At 39.0% G+C, this 22,490-nt stretch overlaps 1 protein-coding gene across 1 annotated transcript; it reads right to left on the bottom strand.

Moving 5' to 3' along the window:
* Positions 1-2,456: 2,456 nt before the first annotated feature.
* On the bottom strand, positions 2,457-10,258 carry LOC111576985 (cytochrome P450 7A1). Its single transcript, XM_023283010.3, has 8 exons — positions 9,928-10,258; positions 8,326-8,566; positions 7,996-8,205; positions 7,578-7,772; positions 7,252-7,451; positions 6,002-6,132; positions 5,667-5,845; positions 2,457-5,564 (listed from the first exon to the last, which is right to left on the bottom strand). The coding sequence occupies exons 1-8, from the start codon at positions 10,008-10,010 to the stop codon at positions 5,262-5,264; spliced, it is 1,542 nt and encodes a 513-aa protein (XP_023138778.1). The 5' UTR covers positions 10,011-10,258; the 3' UTR covers positions 2,457-5,261.
* Positions 10,259-22,490: the final 12,232 nt, after the last annotated feature.

The following is a 22,490-nucleotide window of genomic DNA, read 5'->3' as shown; positions in this document are numbered from 1 at the left end:
TCAGGGCCAGTCTGTTTTTACAGTTCATGCTTTTCATGTTTCAAGGCTCATTTGATTCCTGTTAAAAAGCACAGTTTTCTCCAGAATATAGCACAGAGTCATTCCTGTGTCTTTGTGTATTGTCTGTAGCGCTAGCTATAATAAGCTGTGTGTTCAATGATACCTTTATAAGCAACTGACACTGTAATCTATTGATAAAAGTAAACAAATACACTGCCCAGTCAAAAAAAAAAGGTTGCACACTATAATTTTGTTGGATTGCCTTTAGCTTTGAGTATGACACTCATTCGCTGTGGCATCACTTCAATTAGCGTCTGCAATGTCACAGCATTTATTTCTGTCCAGAGTTGCATAAATTTTTCACCAAGATCTTATATTGATGATGGGAGAGTCGGACCGCTGCTCAAAGTCTTCTTCAGCACATCCCAAAGATTCTGTGGGGCTGACGTCTGGACTCTGTGGAGACCAATCCATGTGTGAAAATGAAGTCTCATGCTCCCAGAACCATTCATTCTCAATGTGAGCCCCATGAATCCTGGTATTGTCATCTTGGAACATGTCCATGCCATCAGGGAAGATATATATATATATATATATATATATATATATATATATATATATATATATATATATATATATATATATATATATATATCATATCATGTCTCCACCTTCACAGCAGTCTTGCACTGTGTCGGTTACTCGCGAGTACTAAGGTAAACTACAGATAATTATCTTGTTCAGTATCTATTCTTTGATATGTCGGGTTAATACGACGTTAATTACTCGCGTGAGCGTGGCCTTGAAAGTGACGTCACGTCAAGCTCCCAGGTCAGAGAGTCAGAGGAGTGTCGTCTTGGAAAATAGGGCAGCGACTTACCGGAGAAAAGTTATTACCTTAAAGTAACTCATAATAGATTTTACAAATTAAACAGACATTCGCAAAATATTGATGGCCAACCAACGTTACGTAGCATATCGGTAGCTTAAGTTAATTGGGCCCGGTGCCAACTCAGTGTCATGAGTAAACTAATTGATAGCATTAAGCTAATATCTACACACCATGTATGAATAACTGCTGACTGCATTTTCAAATGATTCTGTAAGATGATACAGTTTTGAATTTAATTTTGAATCATTTCAGTGATGTTGAAAGGGGCTGTTTTACTGTGTAATAGATGTTTCAGATCGTACTGTGTTCACTCTGGATTAAAAAATGCATACATACTTGCATTTCTATTGTTTCCTTTCCTTGAATCTTACTCTAATCCTTACCGTAACTGCTGCATGTATACACACAATGCTAAGAACAATTCTGTTATTGTCTCCACAGTGTAATAGACACAATTCATACACATGGCTGAGCAGCTGGGTTTGAGTTAATTACTGTTGGTTTGCTATCAGCAATACTGACAACATGTGTCCTACATCTAAATTCTGTTTGTTTCATTACTCTGCCTCTTCCCTGTCTGTGTCTGGACTGCAGAGGTTACTGAAGGAGATTGGGGTTATTGGAGGTTACTTAAAGTAACTTCAGAGCTGCTGTAATGGCCAAATACTGGCTAAATACTGTTAAATTCATAGATACTATATCATGCTAACCAAAACAGCACATTAAGCATCAAACTTTTCTCTTCATTTGTAAATTACAAACTAATCCCTCATATTGATTTTTTTCTCAGTTTAAATATCCAACACTAGTTTACAATTGAAAATGTGGGGGATTTGTTTTACAAGAAAAGTTCCATACACTACAAACTAAAAGTAACCAATAACCATATTTAGTGTAATTATCAGCAGCTTACAGTGAACTGTATGTGCTCATACTATTTTTGTTTTCTTGTATTTATTAAAGTACTACATAGCCTTCTATTTGCTGTGGAAAAGTAAGGTCATGAAGTGTCACTGCCTCTGTGCATTGAAAGGTAGGTATGTTCTGTAGTACCTGGTGTCACACCCAGCCGTGTATACTGCAGTATTGCACAGTGCATTAGGTACTTCACTGAACAAAATGTGAACAGAGCATGCAGTGAGGTTTTCTGGAGACTGCTGGGGAGGCAGGATTTTTAATATCTTCCTATATATATATAAGTCTGTGTGTGCAATAGTCCTGGTTATAATGGACAATTTTTTTTTTTACCTTTTTGCCTTTATTGTAGTGCACAGGGGAGAAAGACAGGAAATGTGGGGAGGAGAGTTGGGGAAAGACATGCAGTGAATGGCAGACTCAAACCCATGACCGCTACATCGGGGACTACAGCACCTGCCTGTGGGTCACCTGTAATTGACAATTCTGACTGTATTCATTTGTCAGAAACAACAAGTTAAAAACCATATGTATCTTCTCTCTGTTAGAAAACTGTAGAACAAACACTGAAACTTGCCTTGGAAGAGAAAGCTTTTCTGCTCTATTTGCATTGGTTACAGCAGGTAGAGTCATCAGAACAGAATACACATTTGGGTGTACAAATGATTGGCTTTATTATCTGTTTGTTCAACATGTACACATTAACTCATGCACACGAGTTGCACATTGATTCAGTGAAAAACCTTCAGACAGGCAGGAGAAATAATGAAAACCCGCTGTGCATGTTTACACATGACCGAGTTTCAACCTTCATTTTGTTTACTGTACACACAGCTTATGGAAAATTCTAATTTAGGAAGTAAATGCATTTAAACGTTGTAAATAAACAATCAAATTACTTTCCCAGAAAATGCACAAAGACTATCACTGACAAACGTAAAAAATATTTGATGTCCATGTACATCTGCGCCCAGCTGTTTTTAATATCATGTATGAAATTATTATACCATTCACAGTTTAAAAAAGTCCAGAGTGCTCTTTAATAGTGGACATACCTGTTCAGTCAACACCCACAGACACCTTTCTTCATGAATAAGCAGAGCCAGCGAACAGACACATCACACTGACTTGTGCAAATAAACATTTCTTCATTTCTTTAATGCACCTGAATAAGGAACTGTGTTTCCTGTTCGGTTTATAATTGTGTGCACACTGCTGTCCCTCTGGATTTTGGCTTTGTTGCCACTTTTTAGCATGTGAATGCACTCTATATGCTCATTAAGCTAAGTACAAGTTGTTTCATTGTTAAGCAAATTTGCAGAATTTCATTGAGAGGGTAGATGACCACTGATATATGAGTGTAAGCACTGGCCAACAGTTAGACGTGTGAACACACTGACTGTTTCAGAGAGCCAGAGAGAGCAAACTCCAAGGCTGATGGAAGATCATGAATGATAATGATTACAGTGTGCATTTACAGACAAATATGCCGCCCTTAGCAACTTCTACTTAAAAAGTAAACATGCTAAGGTGTACATGCCATACGGCAGTGCAGGAATCATAGCTTCTAGTCTGGGCTGCAACTACCACTGAGGACACAACATAATCTATGGAGGAATTTCAGCTACCAGAGGAGAGGTAACATTCATTTGTGAAAAAAAAACTACAAAGTAAAAAGGAAAACTGAATACAATTATAAAAAGCGCAGAACGATCTTATATATGGGCAATGGGCTACCTTTTTCCTGTAGTACTTATGCAAGACAATTGCAGGGGGTGCATTATCATTGCACTATCGTGATCCAGTACTGTGGCATACTGAAAACTAATGGCTTGAAATGTAGGACAACTCTTACTTTGAAATATAGCTTGCAATAAACTTAGTCTAGAGTTGTATTTGCGTGTCAAACAAGTAAAAAAGAAAAACTCTCCACAAGTGACTAATATAAATGTTTACAGCTCTAGGTTTGTCATTTCAGTGGAACCAGTGCAGAACAAATGCTACTGGGCACATTGGCTCTGTGAGCCCTGATCCTACACAGACGGATTGATGATTTTGTGCAGATATGCTGTTCAGCCACAGCATTTAAACTACCTGCCTAATATTGTGTCGATCTTCTCATGCCATCAGACCCATCAAAATGACAACTGCACAAGACCTCTGAAGATGTCTTGTGGTGTCAGGCAGCAACATGTTAGAAGCAGAGCCATCAAGTTTGGGAAGGTGTGATGTGGAGTCCTCACTGATCGTTACTGTTTTTCCAGCACATTCCAGAGATACTTACTTTGATTGAGGTCTGGGGAGCTTGGAGGCCAAGTTAACACACTAAAGTTGTTGTCCTGTTCCTCAAACCCTTCCTGAACAATGTTTGCAGGGTGTGAACAGGAAATACATGGCCGTGAATGGGGATATGTGCAAATTAGCAAATCAAACAATCAAATTAACACATGACTCACATGAATGATAGTGGTGATGTTCTAAATGCAATGGTACACTTGCAGCTTTGCAAGATGACACAGTGATGCAGTGGTTAGTATGGCTCCCTCACAGCAAGAAAGATGCGCATTCAAACCTTCTGGTTGGCTGAGGTGTGTCTGTGTTAAATTTCTGGAGTATGCAGTATCTGTTATTTGGTTTTTATGTTGTTATATATGTGTGTGCACAAAAGAAGTTAAACCTGACTGAATATAGAAGTCAGGCTACTTACTATACTATCTGAAATTCAAAAGCAGTGAATAAAAGGAGGGTGTTTGAAAGGCTGGAAGACGAAGATTAAACTTCTGGCTTTTGATTCAGTTAAACTCAAGACTCAACGTAGTTAACAAGGGTCACTTGCATTTTAACATTTGCTTTATGATCATATTTGGTTGTCTGACTGTTGCTTCACAGCCAGAGGGTTCTGGGTTGCAAATTGCTGGTAAAGTGGGGCCTTTCTGCGTGGAGTTTACATGTCTTTCCCTTTCCTGTGTGGGTTGACTGGTGATTCTAGACTGGATATAGGTGTGAGTGTTCCTAACCCTAACCCTAACCCTAGGGTTAACTCTAATCCTAACCCTGTTGCCTGTCTTTATGTGTAAGCTCTGGGATGGACTGACAAATCACAATTTGGTCCTTGTCAAAGTCACCTGCTTCTAACACACCAACTTCAAGAACTGACTGTATATTTGCTTCCTGATATATCCCACCCCTTAATAGGCGCTGTTGTAATGAGACAGAGCTAGTCTTCACTTTACCTGTCAGTGATTTTAATGTTGTGGCTGATCTGTGGTACAGGTTTTTACTCATTGTGAGGGCTCTACATATATATACAATACATGTTCTTCAGTATCAAATTAAAGCAAAAACAATACATTTTTCAGTCTATTTACATGTACATAAGGCTTCTTCATTAGCACTGTTAAATATACACTATGTACAATATTACTGAAGTTGCTCTGCCACTCAAAGACAGCACCTAATGGTTTGATATCAGCTTGTACCTGAAGTCCACATCATAGGTAGGCTGAAGAATTCCCAGACCAGCACGGGACTGGTCAAGAGGAGGCACTTTGATAGCAGGGTCTAATAGTTCCATGTCAAAGTAGGATAGCACCAGAGTAAGAAACTGCTTGATCTCATACACAGCAAAAAATCTGCCAGGGCATTTTGTGACCCCGGAGCCGAACGGCATGTAGAAGTAACGCAGCCGCCGGCCGCTGTGATGAAAGATAGTTTTTTCCTGACCGTTCTCATCCAGGAAACGGTCAAATTTGTACTCCTGCAGGGTGAAGAGGAGAGGAAGAGATAAGGCAAAATGCACATTATGCTAATTTCCTAAGAAAGACAGTTTTGTCATTTATTAATAATAATTATATCTTACATAGGGATCCTCGTAGATTTCTGGATCATAGTGAAGCATGGGCGGATAAAGGGCTATGACATCATCTTTCCGTATGCTAACAGAATCTTGGTTGTCAAGGTGAAGCACGAAGTTCTCCTTGGCAACACGCACATTCATGGAAGCACTAGAGAGACGCATGGCTTCTTTTATGATGCTGTCTGTAGGCAGAAATGACAAAGACATAAAGGAAGAGTTAACGTGTTATTCACAACATTTAAATGGATAAAACATTCCAAATTCTGCACACAAACCTTTAATTTAATAAGCTGATGAGCAAGTAAATTCAGTTCTCAAGTAACCTATTGTAATCTTACCCAAAACAGGCATCTTGTCCAGCTGGTCCCTGGTCAGGTTGAGTGTGGGGTCACTAGGGTCAGCTGTCAAACCTGCATCTGCCAGAACTTTCTTTACTTCTTCACGTGCTGCTTTCAAAGCATCTGGACTCCTGCATGCAAACACAGGGTTTTGTCAGTCACGGTACTTGCACAGTTGGTTACTCTAATTTTGACGTATGCCAAAATCCAATGTGTTGGATTACAGATACAAACCAATGAAAAATGTATTTATATGTAATGAAGGCACTGTTGCAGCATATAGCTACATTTGTATGCTCTACATGCTCACAGGGACTCAGAGACACCATAACGTGCACCTGTTAATTTGCTCCATGTTGAATTTAAAATAACTTTCCACTCCCACTATCTTCACTACAGGGGTCATGTATGCAATTCTCTCTATCAGCTGCCTGAAACTGATAAATGTGCAGTAATGTGATGTAACAGCTCTATATTGTGCATAGGATAAGGGTAATAAATGACGAAAAGGCAAAATGAAAGGTGCACAGATGTTTCACAAGAATTTTGGAGGACTTGCTTGTTGTAATATGCTGCTGCAAGCAGACAATGGGCCTATTCCAGAAAGCAGGTTTAAAAAACTCTGAGTTTTGCTCTGAAGTCTAAATTGATATATGCTGAGATGGAAAACTCAGAGTTTTTGGTTCCAGAAAAGCTGATCAGAGTTAGCTCAATTAGCTCTGAGTATGTTCACACTGAGTTCAGCACGGGTAAATCATCACTGGAGCTACAATACTATAATTTACAATGGCAAGGGTAAATAAACAGCAGAGCCTCCATGGTAATCCAGCAGAGCTAGAAATACGTACTAATGCAGTGCATATACAATTCAATTCAATTCAATTTTATTTAAATAGCGCCAATTACAATTCAGATTGTCTGAAGATGCTTTACACAAATGGCCTGAACCCCCAGAGCAAGCCCTAAGGTGACAGTGACAAGAAAAAACTCCCTTTTAACGGGAAGAAACCTTGAGCAGAACCCGGCTCATAAGGGGGGAACAATACACAATAAGATAGATAGATGTTGGTCAGTAGACGCTGTTAAATTTTATTTAGAGTCGTCGACTTATTCATTGTTTACCTAAGAACAAGCCTCAATCTCTATGCCGTGCTAAGGCTTACAAAACTAGCCCTGTGACAGTAAACCCAATCAGAGTTGGTTTCTAGTTCATTTCCACACAATAAAGAAAAAGAGAACTATTAGCATACCTGATCATGTAAAACAGACTCCAGAAGGTAGCAGGCAGGGTGTTGGCCTGTGAGGCCCAGAGCAGGGCTACGTGAGTTCTGGCTTTGCTCACGTCATTGAAGGTAGATAAGGAATCATTCAGGATCATCCTCATAGAAATCAGATCAGACACATTCTCCCTCTTGGACAAATTCTCAGCACGCATGGTCTTTGCTAGATTCTAGACATTTGAAAAGAGTGAATACAAAAATGAAAAACTACATGAGAAGCTTATATTGCCAAAAATGTTTGAAATGGCACCACAGAAACGTTTCTCCAGTGACAGTGGTAGGAAAAGTCTGCTAACCTCTCTGGCACTATAGGCACTCTTGAAGACATGGATGGGCAGGCCAGCTACGAGTGCAGGGAAGATCTTGTCAAATTCTTTGAAGTTCTCCAAAGCACTGAGTACCAAGGCCTTCTGAGCTGCCTGCCGTGCCATACATTTGTCTTCACCGAGCTCTTTACCAAACAGAGTTAGGTAACCAGACTCAAACATTACCTGTTGAACAGCAGGACAGGCAGACCTTTGTAAGGACTTGTAGGAAAAATGTTTTTGAGCTCAGTTATATAATATAGAGTCTCTGGAAAAACAAACTGTGTCTAAACACAAATGGGGATCATAAGTCTAGTATTTCTTGGGGATTTTTTTGCATGACAGTTATAGTAAATTACCTCCTCCAGTGACTCAAGATCTTTTAGTCTAAATACTGAACAATACTGACCTTGTAACAGAAAGAAAAGATGCCATCCACCTCCCAGTCATCCTTGCTGGGGCTGAGTGTGTCCGACTTGAGCATGACATCCTGGAGGTGGCCCATCATTGTCTCTATCAGGGAAGGCAAAGCTTCACCCTGCAGTGTCTTCAGAAAGGTTTGGTGGAGGTTCTCTGTGGTGTGACCATGGCGGGGGTCAAAGCTATCATGGCCAAATGCCTAGTGAAGAAAGGAAAAATGAGTTTAGGACCATTAAAGGACTTACTGGTAACATGGAAAATTCTTCTGTTGTTGAAGAAACAACCTTACAAAACATGCTACACATAATAAAAGACATACCTTGACAGATGTAGCAAAATGGAACTTCCTCCAGTCCAGATGTCTCCCTTGTCTGATGACTGAATGGTAAGAGAATGGGTCACACAGGAAGTGGATATACTGGCCTGCAATCTTGCAAGTGAAAATATGGCCATGCTTCTTTTGACGGCTGCGGAGGAACTGGAGAGGGTTGGCCCCAAACTGCAGAGCACAACCCAAGTAGGGAATTAAACCATTTTCGACTGCAGGTTCACCAGGTTTCCTACAGGCATTGAAAGAAAAAGAAACAATGGATTATACATATTATAAAAAACAGAACAAAGGGTCTCTGATGGATAATGTTTTCTACAATGGGGCTCAGTTGTTTCTAATTGCTGACTAAGCTACCGACTAATATTCAGCAATTGTAACTCAGCGTTTAGCCAGTGCATGGACGTTTTCACTTTTCAGTCTTACTGTCTCTCTCTAATTAAAATCTTGAACCACTAAAATGTCAGTTTTACCTGAAAATAGCCTTGTTTTAATAGTGAAGTCTCCGGACAATTCAATGATTTTCAGGTTTCACATTTTACGTAACCTGAAAATCTAAAAATCACGAAATTTATTAATAAATGGTTTGAACTAACAGCATTTGCACTGGCAGAATTCATATTAATTCATACATTTTCAAACCTAGTTGCCTTGTGAAGATTGGGACCTTTTTTGCCTATATTGCATAATGACAACGGGCCTGTCACCAAGCAGATGCTTGTGAACATAATGCCATGTGCACATGGTTAATGCCATGGAGTTTTTTTAGAATGCTGACCACATAATTGTATTGTCATTGTTCCAGTTCTTCATCTTCTCCTTCTCTCATTTGTTTTGCCACTGCTCTCTACTAAATCTCAAAACAGCATACATTTCTGCCTGAAATTCTTTTTAAAAATAGAGTTCAACTGCTGGATTCATCTTTTTTTCCAGTGACAAAGGTTGCTGATGCCTGCATTAATCAAAACTCCACAAGGCCTTGTCAGTGAGCCTAGTTTTCTTGAAATGAAAACAAGGTCCTCCCAACAACCAAAACATTTCCAAAACATTACAAACCAGTTGTTGCAGCTACATGCCAGACTTGTTGCCACTCACTTTTCTTGCGAACAGGAGAATTCATTAAGACATTTATTTTTATATTAGATACATTTTTCCAGTTTTGAAAATAGGATTGCAAAGCATGATCATTGCTACAAAAAGAAGCATCGAATCAGATACATCTATGTTCTGAATACACAAGAGAGTTAATTTCACTTACTGGGCTAAATAGTCAAATCCAGCACTAGAGTTAAACCAAGTTAAGTTTGGGTGGGTTGCTATTTTTGGCAATTTTTTTAAGTGAGCAGTTTTTCCTAGCGTACTGAACAGATTCCATTATCTTTTCCTCAGCTTCTCTACATTCACACTTATGTAATTCACTGTGGTGTTACTTAAGTGGCCATACACATCATCACTGACAGAGTTCTTATTGATTTGTTTGCATAAATATTATTATCAGTATTGCACCAGACACCCATTCTCAGTGAAATATCAGAGCTTCAAATAAAAGCAATGCCAAATATTACATCATGCATGTCCTTAGTCAGGTCTTACCTGCGTCTTATCCCCACAGCAAGCCACAGGAGACAACAGAATCCCACCAGAACTGCCCAGATCAGAGCGATGCTTATTATCATGTTGACAGGAAGATCCAACACAGCAGGAAGCTTAATAAAAGTTTACAATGCTCCACACAGATCGCAGTGACATCAGCTGTCATTAACTCACTGCTGCATGTGTCATAAAAGCCAGCAGTCCCAGAGGAAAATCAAGTATTGAAGTCGCTGCCCTAGGTGAATGCAAAATGCTGCTGCCTGTCACTGCAAAATGTGTGAGCAACTTCTGTGTGCCGGTGAGCAGTGTCAGTTGTGTAATGACAGGCAGCATGCAGCAGGTTTTTTTATACCTGCTTTGTCCCTTAGGGTGGGCCCAGGCACTAATGATGTCATCATTGGAGTCAGCCTGATCCAGGTCCAACACAAATTGAAAGAGGAGCAGGTTCAGTTATTTAGATTATTTGTTGTGCAACGTGCCTAGCATTATTTCTCTATCTACAAATATGTTATCATGGATAAAGGACAGTGACAGTGGTTCTTCACTGCATTTGTTAGCAAAACTTATTTCTATATATTCTTGTAGGAATTTAGTGATGTCACAAATGTAAAACCGGGAACAAGGTTTTAAAATATTACTCAACGAATCATTGTTAAATTTGCATACACATCACACAGTCTCCTAAAGTCTATCAGAGGTTCCATTCCAGATTTCATATTAAGATTTTTTTGAAAGGTAAAATTGAAAGAATTGATACAGGCCCTTATCTCAATAGAATGTCTCTGGGAAATAGGATTCCATGCATACTGTGTGTGTGTGATGGCCTTGACCGGAGTCCATGGACAGTATTACCTGAAAGGTAACAGTATTCTGAGTGCATTTGAGTTGGTAAACAGATACAAAGTCCCTCCAGTGCTCCTGTGTGTGTGTGTGTGTGTGTGTGTGTGTGTGTGTGTGTGTGTGTGTGTGTGTGTGTGTGTGTGTGTGTGTGTGTGTGTGTGTGGGTGGGGGAGGTGGGGGGGGTGGGGGGGTGGGGTATGTGCAGGGATAAACATCACTATTGTGCGGTATGTGTGATCTGTTGAAACTTGCTGTGGTGCTGGAGGACATAAAATCTTGTTCATCAAGAAAGACAACACAAGGAGAATAAAGAGCATTGAAGCGCATGCAGAAACACCACACAATTTGACAGATGATAAGCAAGAATAATATTGAATCATCCATCTACATGGGAACACTGACACTCTTCTAAACAAAAGACATTAGGAGATATAAAATCCCTACAAGATGACAATAATGAATGTGCTGAAAGAAGAAAACTTTGGTCAAAATGTCAACCCAGTCAGCCCTTTCTCAACTTATGGGCCTGATATGTGGAATGAAGGTACAAAAGACTTGGAAATGTCAGTGAAAGTAATAGATTTACCAGACATAAATGAATGATCAAAGAAGCATACTGTCCGGTAAAGCTGTCACAAGGACAGAAGATTCTAAAATGGTACTGTCACCAAAGAGCAAGACGTCCGGAGACCCAAGATACTTGATTGGAGAGTAGCAAGAATGAGGGTATAAAACCCAAAACTCACTCACTCTCAGGTTTCTGAGAATATGCTGGGGTACCAGTAGTGCACACTGTGCGAATGGCTAAAGACCATCAGCAAGGCTCAGAGTCTAAAGTCATACAATAACTGTGAAACTGTAGGCACAGATGTACTTTGAATAAAATGTTAATGTCAAGAGGTTAATATTTTCTCCAGAATACTGTGCTTGTTTAGTTATAATACATAAGCCTACAGGACAGTAGAATTTGGTTGCTCAAGACAGTCACCTGATTTAAACCTTACTGAGAATGTTACTTCTGAAAAGAAGATTGACGACAGAAAGTGTTGCAACAAACTGTAATATACAAACTTATTAACTACATTTAGATTTGGAAAGAAAACTGATTCTAAATATGCAACGGAACAAATGATTTAACTGCATAGAAAGTGTAACTCTGTTGGACAGCACACGTGTCTGAGGTTCAAAAATGTGGATGGTGTGATTTACTGTTAGATCCTGTCAGTCCTGTCGTCCTGTCTCCATGTCAGAGGTAATTTCTAACTATGGGTAAATAGTGAAGTTTCTGCAGGTTATCCACTTGTATGTGCTCAACTCTCTCTCTTTGCAGACACTCACTGGATCTTACAGCTGTTTGAGGCTGCAAGTATGTAATATACTCAAAGGATTAGCTGGCTTATCATCAACCAATCACAAAACTGTGTCTTGCTGTTCTGGCCTGTTTGGCTTGAATGACTTTGTGATGAAAGATGGTCTGATAAAATAAAAAGGTGATGAGCGCTTTAGGGTGAGTGTAAAATACGAGTCATCAACTGCGCAACAACAGAATGTAAGAAAAAAAATGAAAATCTTAGAGTGGCTGGTCATGTCAGTGCTGAGTGTGGGATGACCATAACAAGTTACTCGTTGCACAATGGGAAAAGAATGTGCTAGAATCTGCAGCAATATGGATAAGACTGGGGTCAGTTTTCCCAGATCAGAGAAAACAGCAACAAGGCAAAACAAGAAAAGCACTCAGACAGCGCAGTATTCCACCAAGGCTGTTCAGTCGTCGTATCATTTCCGATGGCTGAAATCTTGAAAAAATTTGTGACAGAAATCCCAGCACTATAGAATGTGGCTATGAAATATAGATGTACCCACAAGCAAAATGACCTTGCGTTGAGCACAGGCATGTGTTATGCATGTGTACGTTATGTACAGATATCAAATTGCGCGACCTAAATATGTAATGTGCAGCGGGAATTGATGGGACTCGGAAACACCCCCACAATTTAATCAATTGTTCTTTGTATCATTTCCAACGGATAAGTCCTGACAAGTCCACAGCAGTCAATTTGCAGTAGGATCACAATCGTGTGATCATCAGCAGGCAGCTGACTTAGCATTCACTTGTAGTCATAGTTATAGTAATGCCGTGCCGCTATCTTGCACTGATCCAGAAATCTGTGGATCCATTCTGTAAGGTGCATCACTGCCAAAATTTAATCACTTGGTCCTTGTGTCATTTCTGACCTTCCCTGAAAATTTCATCCAAATCTGTTAGTCCATTTTTGAATAATGTTGCTAACAGACAGACAGACAAACAGATAGACAAACATAGGCCAATCGTCACACAACACTATCTTACTTCAGACACATTTCACGTCTATGCATATTTTGCTTTTTGTGTGTCGTTTGTCGTCGTGTAGTCTAAATGAGCGACACCCTCTGCCAAACCTTAATCCAAAACCTGACAGTTTTCATGTGTCCTTTTAATGCTATGTCACGCATGAAAACTTTAAAATGCATAGACATGTGAAATTTGCCTGAAGTGGGATAGTCTTTGTATGCCATATCATTGCCAGGGGGTATTAAAAAGTGGTGGATATGACCAGGATATGCTTGTAGTTGCTGTCATGACTAATATAGAAAAAAGCAAAAAAAAAAGTGAAAACAAACAGAAGATAGAAATGTATATGTTCAATATTGTCCAGTACCAGTATCAGATAATAAAACAACTGTAGGAGTTACAAACTATTGCAACAAACACATCTCATTCATTTTCTTCCCTTTTTAAGGTCCCTTTAAACATTTCCATTGTAGTCTGGTCATTTGCAGTCTTAGCATATTTGGTTATGTTTTCTTTATTTGCAGCTCCTCACTGTATTTCATTGTGTTCTATAATTATATACACTACTAGTCAAAAGTTTTAGAACACCCCAATTTTTTCAGTTTTTTATTGTATATTATGCATGTTAATATCTCATTGTACTCATTGTACTTTAGAAATCAAAATGTAGTCTAAACTTTTGACTCATCAAAGAAGCCACCTTTGACAGATGTAAACACACTTATGGCATTCCTTCCACATTGGAAATCAGATATTCTTCACAAAGTTCTTCCCAACTCTGTTGCAGAAGTTTCCATAAATGTGTGGAACTTCCCTGTGCAATCAGGGAAAATGTAAAGTTCATGTCCTAAAACACCTGCTGTTTCTGGAAAATATGAAACAAAATGACTGTCCTTAATACATTCTTGGCCAAAAATCCAAAAGTCAATAACAAGCATTATTTTTCATTAAAATAAAGCGCAAGCAGATGCTAGAATATATCTGACAATGGTCTAGCATGTTTTTAGTACTAACTAAATATTCTTTTTTATTTATTTATTTATTTATTTTTACAGAATCTTCCAGATAGCATCTTAATTTCATGTGACAATGACCATCTATGTACAGAATCCTTCTTGAAAAATATTGGTAAGACCTTCACAAGCACACACACATATTTTTGTTGGAAATCATGCATATTAGTGTCTCATTGTACTCTGAGATGAAAGCATAGAACAAATTAAGTAAAAAAGAAATCTATTTAGAAACCAAAATTTTAAACTTTTGACTCATCAAAGTAGCCACCTTTGGCAGATATAACAGCTGAACACACTCATGGCATTCTTTCCACAATAGAAATCAAATATTCTTCAGAAAGTTCTTCCCAGTTCTGTTGCAGAAGTTCCCATAAATGTGTGGCACTTGTAGGTTGCTTTGCTTTCATTCTTCTGTCCAGTTCATCCCAAACCAGCTCCATGGAGTTTAAGTCTGGAGACTGTGCTGCCACTCCATGTTTTCAAGCTTACCATCTTGTTCTTTTTTTCCTAAGGTAGTTCTGGCATAGCTTGGACTTACGTTTTGGGTCATTATCTTGCTGTAGGATGAACCCCTGACTAACTAGAAACATACCAGAGGGTACTGCATGGTGCTGCAGAATGCTGTGGTAGCTGTTTAGGTTCAGGTTATCTCTCACTCTGTACAGGTCACCGACCCTTGATCCAGCAAAACAGCCCCAGACCATCACACTTCCTCCTTCTTGTTTGACAGTTGATGTCACACACTGAGGAACCATCCTTTCTCCTACTACAAAAGTGACATACAAAAATCCCGCGGGATGAACCAAAGATTTCAAATTTTGATTCATCAGTCCACAATACCTTCTTCCAGGCTTCAGTAGTTCATTGGTGGTGTTTCATGGCCTAGGCAAGCCTCTGTTTCTTATTCTGACATCTTAGCAATGGATTTCTTGCAGCAACTCCACCCATCAAACCTGCAACTCCAAGTCTTCTCTTCACAGTTGAAACTCAGACTTGCTTAGTATGACCACTACTATGTGCATTAAAGGTCAAGACAACAGACTGAGCATCGAAGAGAAAGCTGCAGTAAACAATATGATTTTCAGGCCTGATTTAAAAGAGCCGACCTTAGGTGTTCAGGAAGTTTGTTAGACAGGTGAGGGACATAATAGCTGAATGCTGCTTTACTAATCATGGCTCTGATTCTAGGAACACACAGTAAACCTCGCCCTGATGACCAGAGGGCTCTGGATGCTTTATATGGAGCTAATAAGTCCAGGATGTATTTTGGTCCAAGACCATTCAGTGCTTTGTAGACCAGGAGTCAGACTTTGAGCTCTATCCTTTGACTAATAGGAAGCCAGTGTAGTGATTTGAGGACCAGTGTAATATGGTCCAGTTTCTTGGTTTTAGTTAGGATTCTGGCAGCAGCATTCTGGATCAACTGCAGCCGATTGATCAATTTCTTGTTAAGACCTGTAGAGATGCCATCATCTCTTGACAGGAAACCCTTGATACTAGCAGCGTTCTTCAGGTGGTGATAGGCAGATTAAGTAACAGCTTTCAGGTGGTTGTTAAAATTCAGGTCAGAGTCGATAATGACACTGAGGTTTCTCTCTTGATTTGTAACTTTTAGTGATGTGGAGTTAAGGTGAGCACTGATCGTTGATTTTTGGGGACAAATACAATCACTTCACTCTTGTTAGCATTGACCTGGAGAAAATTTCAACATATCTACTCACTGATTTGATGAATACACTTACTGAGAGCAAGCAAAGGACTGTAGTCATGTGATGACACTGAAATATCAAGTTGCGTGTCATCTGCATAAGTGTGATAAGCAATGTAGTGGCATTCTATTGTCTGAGCAAGGGGCAACATGTAGATACTGAATAGAAGAGGCCCAAGAATGAAACCCCTGAACCCCGCATGTGAACTTTGTTTCCTCGGACTTATAGTTACCAATTCAGACAAAGTAGTCCCAATCTTGTCAGTAAAATTTGAACCAATTGAGTACAGTGCCAGTAAGTCTCACCCATTTTTTCCAGTCTGTCAAACAGTATCATCTGATCAACTGTGTCAAATGCAGCATTGAGGTTGAGCAATACCAGGACGGTGGTTTTAAGTGCATCATTATTCAGATAGATATCATTTAACACTTTTGTAAGTGCAGTCTCAGTGTTGTGGTGTGGTCGAAAACCCAACTGAAATTCATTAAGGAGATTGTTTTGAACCAAAAAGGTATGAATCAGTTGAAAAACAACTCTTTCAATGATATTCTTCTTCTACTTTTTCTTTTGTCAGTGAATTAAATCAAAACTAGCTGACTGACTGACTGACTGAGTAACTAACTAACTAACTAACTAATCTCTCCAAAAATGCAAGATTTGATATAGGCCTGTAATTACTTGTTACTGAAGCCTACAGATTCGATTTTTTAAAAAGAGGTTTGATCACTGCTGTTTTCAAGGCATGACGAAACTGTCCTGACTGAAGAGAATTGTTTACTATCTGCAGTACAAGTGATGCTATGCAATTAAAACCATTTTAAAAAAAAAGTTTGTAGGCAGAGTGTCAAGGCAGCATGTTGTTCATATCAGCTTAAAGACAGTTTCAACCAGCGAAGTATGAGCTAAGAGTTTAAAATGTGATTAATCAGAAAACCAGAAGGAACAGCTGACTCTGTAGTTTGGCCTGAACTGGAGCCACATAGTGTTCGTTTAATCATCATTATTTTATCTGTGAAAAAAGCTGCAAAGTCAACGCATGACTTTTTGGACAGCAGGTCTGGTGGGACTGACCCTGCTGGGTTTGTCAGCCTGTCAACTACAGAGAACAATGTGCGGCCATTGTTAGCATTTCTATTGACAATCTCTGAGAAAAAAGATTGTCTTGCATTTTTCAGTTCCTAGTTATACACATGAAGACTCTCTTTGTAGATATCATAATGAACCACTTACGTTCACCTGTTTGCACACTCTTTTTTGCGCTTTAACTAGTGTGGCGTTTGTCCAAGGTGACTTCTTACTTGCTGATAAGATTTTAGTTCTAACTGGGGCAACAGAGTCAATGATAGTCATCACTTTGTTCCTAAAGCTAATTAGTGCTGATGATGTTAAAGATCTAAACCATGTTAGTCACAGTAAGCAAAAACTAAATGGTGATCTCGCCATTCCAAATAGTGTTTACAAAGTACCTAATGTTGGCTGCTGTTTCAGCCACAGCCCACGCTGCAAAACTGAAGTAAAGTTGCTCTTGATGTAATGTGAGGTCCTCACCACAGATACTGACAGTTGACTAGACCAAATATTTGTTCACCACCCACAACAAAGCAACATTTGCCAAAAAGTAAATGAATTGGACAATATATGCATGGTGGACACATGTTGTGTGTCCTATCTACAATCTAGTAGCCCTACCTGCACAGTAGTGCACTGTGCAAACCAGACTGAAGGTTAATATTAAATGCAAGCACAATCACATCAACAAAGATTCAATGAGAATAGTTTGAACTATTTTTCAACAGCAGTAATAACTGTAATATCCTGAGTGAACACCGAACTTATTTCTAGTGCCATCATTAGGTAATTTAGCTCAAGGTAACCTAAGTGCCTAAGTGGAGCCTAACAGAGCTGGTAGAGTGGCTTTAGGCTCAACAATGTTTCCAAATCGAATCGAAGCCGAGGGCCGCATCTCGGATATCGAAGACAAGGTAACTACTATGGCTCAGGACAACAGCGCATACGCTAAAACGCTCAAGCACCTCTGGGCTCGAGTTGAAGATCAAGAAAATCGAAGTCGCAGAAAGAATGTACGGCTTATTGGATTGAAAGAAGGCTCAGAGACTGGCGGAGGTTTGAGTGATTATGTACAGAAGATCCTTTCTGATGGCCTGGGTCTAACCGGAGCAGAGTTTGAAATCGAGAGATGCCATAGAAGTTTACAACCCCGCCCCGGACCGGACCAGCCACCTCGCATCATAATGATAAGATTTCTCCGCTACACTGCACGTCATAAAGTCCTGACCGTTGCTAAACAAAAGAAAGGTTTTACCTGGAATGATTGCCGCCTGTCGATTTACGAGGATATGACTGCAGAACGCGCAAAGCAAAGGAAACCATTCTTCCCAGTGATGAAAACGCTCTGGCAGCATCAGGTGAAACACACGCTGGCACATCCCGCAACACTCAAATTTACATGGAAAGGACAGCGAAAGAGCTTCGATGATGTGGAGGAAGCTCAGAGATTTGTACGTGACTACATTGAGAGTGAACTGGCCTGACGAGGATGTAAAAGTAGCGGACAGGAGAGAGTCCAGAAATAATTCCAAATGACGGGGACAGGATCACTGGGGTGCAGCCTGGGCAGCTGGAGGAGCCGAGGACGCTGTCTGCGGGACCCGCACGGACCAGAGACTACTTGAAGCTTCGCCTACTGGGCATGTGCGCTGTCATGTTCCTTTTTAGAACAGCGCCATTTATTTTTTGTTTTGTTTTTTCTCTTGAGAGCGTTCAATGTGAGGTACTAATTTTGTTTATATTTTGGTTCACATTAAGCTGTCGGTGTATGTTTAATTATTTCAGACAGGGAGGTACAGAGCGTTTAAATGTGGAGTAATGGGTAGCACAGGAATAAATATAGTTTCATGGAACATAAATGGCTGCAGCACACCAATTAAACGTAAGAAAATACTGAATTATCTTAAGTCTCATGACACTGACGTTGCTTACATTCAAGAAACTCACTTTGAAAATGAAAATGAAGCAGTGAAATTAAAGAGAGATTGGGTGGGCAAAATTTTTCATAATTCGGTTTCAAGCAAAAGTCGTGGTGTTATGATACTTATACATAAAAAGTTACATTTTGTTCTACTGCAACAATTTAAGGATGAAGATGGGCGACTTTTGTGTCTCCAAGCACTTATTAATGGTGTAAAAGTAGTATTGTGTAATGTTTATGCCCCAAATAGAGATGAACCTAAATTTATTTACAAAATCAATGAGATGTTGGGGAACATAGAGGGACACATTTTGCTAGGTGGAGACTTTAACAATGTGTTAGATGAATATATAGACAGAAGCACCATCAATACAACCTTAACAACTAAAACAGGATTGGCTTTGAAATCTCTAAGAGAAGATATTGGCCTGGAAGATATTTGGAGACTTGTTCATCCCTTGGAAAAGGAGTACACATTTTATTCTCATTCACACAAAACATACTCCCGAATAGATTATTTTTTGATCTCCAATGCATGTGTTGATCTAGTGGTGAACAGTAAAATAGGTGTCATTGCCTTAACCGATCATGCTCCTGTAGAATTACGTATAAACTTGCAAACGGAGAGAGTCAATAGAGGTAGATGGAGACTAAATACAAGTGTACTGCAGGATGAACAATTTGTGCTATCTCTACAAAAAGATATAGAATATTTTTTACAGGTGAATGTTGGGTCTACTGATAGATTAGCCACAGTGTGGGATGCTCTCAAGGCATTTGTCCGGGGAAAATGTTTGGGTTATTGCTCAAAGAAAATTAAAGAAAATAAGAACAAGATTAAAACTTTGGAGGAAAAAATATGTATTTTTGAAAAACAATTAGCTGAAAAATTCAACGAAACTAAATTTAAAGAAATTTGTAAACTTAAATATAATCTTCATGACATATATAACAAGAAAGCAGAGTATGCACTTTTCCGGCTTAAAACACATTTCTATGAAAACGGTGAAAAAACAGGGAAACTATTAGCAAGACAACTTAAAAAAATAGATAGCCAAAATGTTATTACAGCAATTAAAAAAGATGATAAGTTAGTTACATCGTCATCTGATATTAACACAGTTTTTAAAACATTCTACCAAAACCTTTATACATCTGAAAATAAGACTAACACGAAACAACTAGATGAATTTTTTGATAAAATAACAATACCAAAGATTTCACAAGAAGAAAAGGACAAATTGGAAACCCCCTTAACAGAGGAAGAAGTAAAGAAGGCAATTAATGCAATGAAAACTGGAAAGTCACCGGGGATTGATGGCTTTCCGGCTGAATTTTACAGGAGATTTACAGACACACTCTGCCCATTTTTAACAAGAGTATTTCATGAAGCTTTTGAACATGGGTTGCTTCCTCCAAGTTTTAATCAGGCAATAATATCACTTATCCCGAAGACTGACAAAGACGTAACGGACCCAGCCAATTATAGACCAATAAGTTTAATAAATGTTGACTGTAAAATATTATCTAAAATACTAGCAACAAGATTAGAAACTGGGTTACCACAAATTATACATAAAGACCAAGTTGGGTTTATCAAGGGCAGATCTGCATCTGATAATATGAGAAGGTTGTTACATCTCTTATGGTTGAACAAAAACAACGTTGATCCTGTGTTAGCCATATCTTTAGACGCCCAAAAAGCGTTCGACAGGGTAGAATGGTCTTTTTTATTTACTGCTCTGAAAAGGTTTGGTTTGGGTGACAATTTTTGTCACTGGATTAAGATTCTGTATTCCAAGCCACAGGCAGCTGTTTTTACTAACGGGGTACTCTCCCATTTTTTCGATATTTCCAGATCGACCCGTCAAGGGTGCAGTTTAAGCCCTCTTTTATTTACCATCTTTCTAGAGCCCTTGGCTATTCAAATTAGAGAAAATTCACTAATCAGAGGTGTGTTGGGGGGAGGAAGGGAACACAAATTGTTTTTATACGCAGACGACATTTTGGTTTTAAGTAAAGACCCTGCTAACTCTATTACAACTCTGCTAGAGGTTATTGATGAATACTCAATGTACTCTGGGTATAAAATTAATTGGCAAAAATCTGAAGCCATGCCAGTCTCTCAATCTTGCAGTCACGGCTCTGTGTCTGGTTTCAATTTCAGGTGGATGCATAAAGGGATGAAGTATCTAGGAATTGAGTTGGACCCAGACATTGAGGATATTTTGGCTGACAGCATGGGCAAATTGATAAACAAAATTAAGACAAATTTGGATAAATGGAGTAAATTAAATTTGACATTATGGGGGAAGGTAAATGCAGTGAAAATGGTCATAACCCCACTTATTAATTACTATACCGGAATGTTACCAATATGTATCCCCCAGCCACTATTATTAAATTACAATAACATGATAAAACACTTTCTCTGGGATGGTCGTAAACCACGCATTAACCTAAGTCGACTCTGTCAGCCGAAAAAGGAAGGGGGCTTAGCCCTGCCCAATGTGGAACACTACAGTATATCCTTCGAAATGTCTAGACTAGCCAAACATTGGGCGGGGAAAGTTGACCTGGATTGGATTTTAATTGAACAGGAACTTACTTCTCCATTTACGCCAATCGAAACTTTATCTCAAAAGTTGAACAAAGACAAGTTTGAAAATCCAATCTTAAAATTTTCCAAAATGGTATGGCTGGAGGTACATAGAAAATACAAGCTTGATCCGTATATCATGAGGTACTCGTCTTTATGGAACAACCCCAAAATTAAGATTGGCAAACAGTCTATCTACTGGGCACAATGGCTACGAAAAGGTATAAGAACTGTTGGTGACTTATTTGAGGGCGATGTCTTTATGACATTTAATGAAATCAAGCAGAAATTCAAATTAGAGGGTCATGGCCACTTTTGGAAGTATTTACAGATACGGGATTGTTTAAAAGGAAAATATAAATCACAGGAGAGAACCCCAGTAGAGACATTTCTGCTATTACCTCCATTACTGTGTAAAGCCTCTAAATGGTATAACGTTTGCCCTTGGGCAAATAATAACACAATTAAAAGTCTAAAAGCAATATGGGAAAAAGATTTACATTGTTTTATAGATGACGATATTTGGGATTCAATTATGTCAAATTGTGGATTATATGTTAGAGAAGCCAAGGGAAAATTCATTCAATATAAAATTCTCAATAGATATTACTATACCCCCTCTCGACTTTATAAAATGGGTATTAGCAGAAATGATCTGTGTTGGAAATGTCAGAAAGCTCAGGGTACTTTGATGCATGCTCTGTGGGAGTGCCCTTTGGTTTTTCCGATTTGGAACAATGTTTTAAGTTATATGCAGAGTTGGTTATCTTGTAATGTACCCAAATCACCTAGACTATGTTTATTAGGAGATAGAACAGAGGTGCCCTCGTTAAACAGACATAGTTTTAGAGTTTTAAATACTGCTCTTGTGACATGTGCATGTCTGATCCTAAAGTTATGGAAGGATCCTCATTCCCCAACTCTGAAAATGTGGAAAGAAAAAATGACTGAGAATGTGGCCTGTGAGAAGATGTTAGGACGACTAACCTCTAGGAATGAAGACGCGATGGAACAATGGGACAATTTTTGCACCTTCCTGTCTACAAACTGAATACAAACTTAATGCATTACGACAGCT

Source organism: Amphiprion ocellaris, chromosome 10, assembly GCF_022539595.1.
Source record: "Amphiprion ocellaris isolate individual 3 ecotype Okinawa chromosome 10, ASM2253959v1, whole genome shotgun sequence".
Lineage (NCBI taxonomy): Eukaryota > Metazoa > Chordata > Actinopteri > Pomacentridae > Amphiprion > Amphiprion ocellaris.
This window is presented reverse-complemented; position numbering and strand designations above follow the sequence as displayed.

Bases quoted from the DNA above. Each gene is read 5' to 3' on its own strand.
- LOC111576985 (XM_023283010.3), bottom strand. From the start codon at position 10,010: ATGATAATAAGCATCGCTCTGATCTGGGCAGTTCTGGTGGGATTCTGT. The intron at 7,452-7,577 runs GTTAGCAGACTT...TCAAATGTCTAG, and splicing joins GTGCCTATAGTGCCAGAGAG to AATCTAGCAAAGACCATGCG. The intron at 5,846-6,001 runs GTAAGATTACAA...TTCTGCCTACAG, and splicing joins GGACAAGATGCCTGTTTTGG to ACAGCATCATAAAAGAAGCC.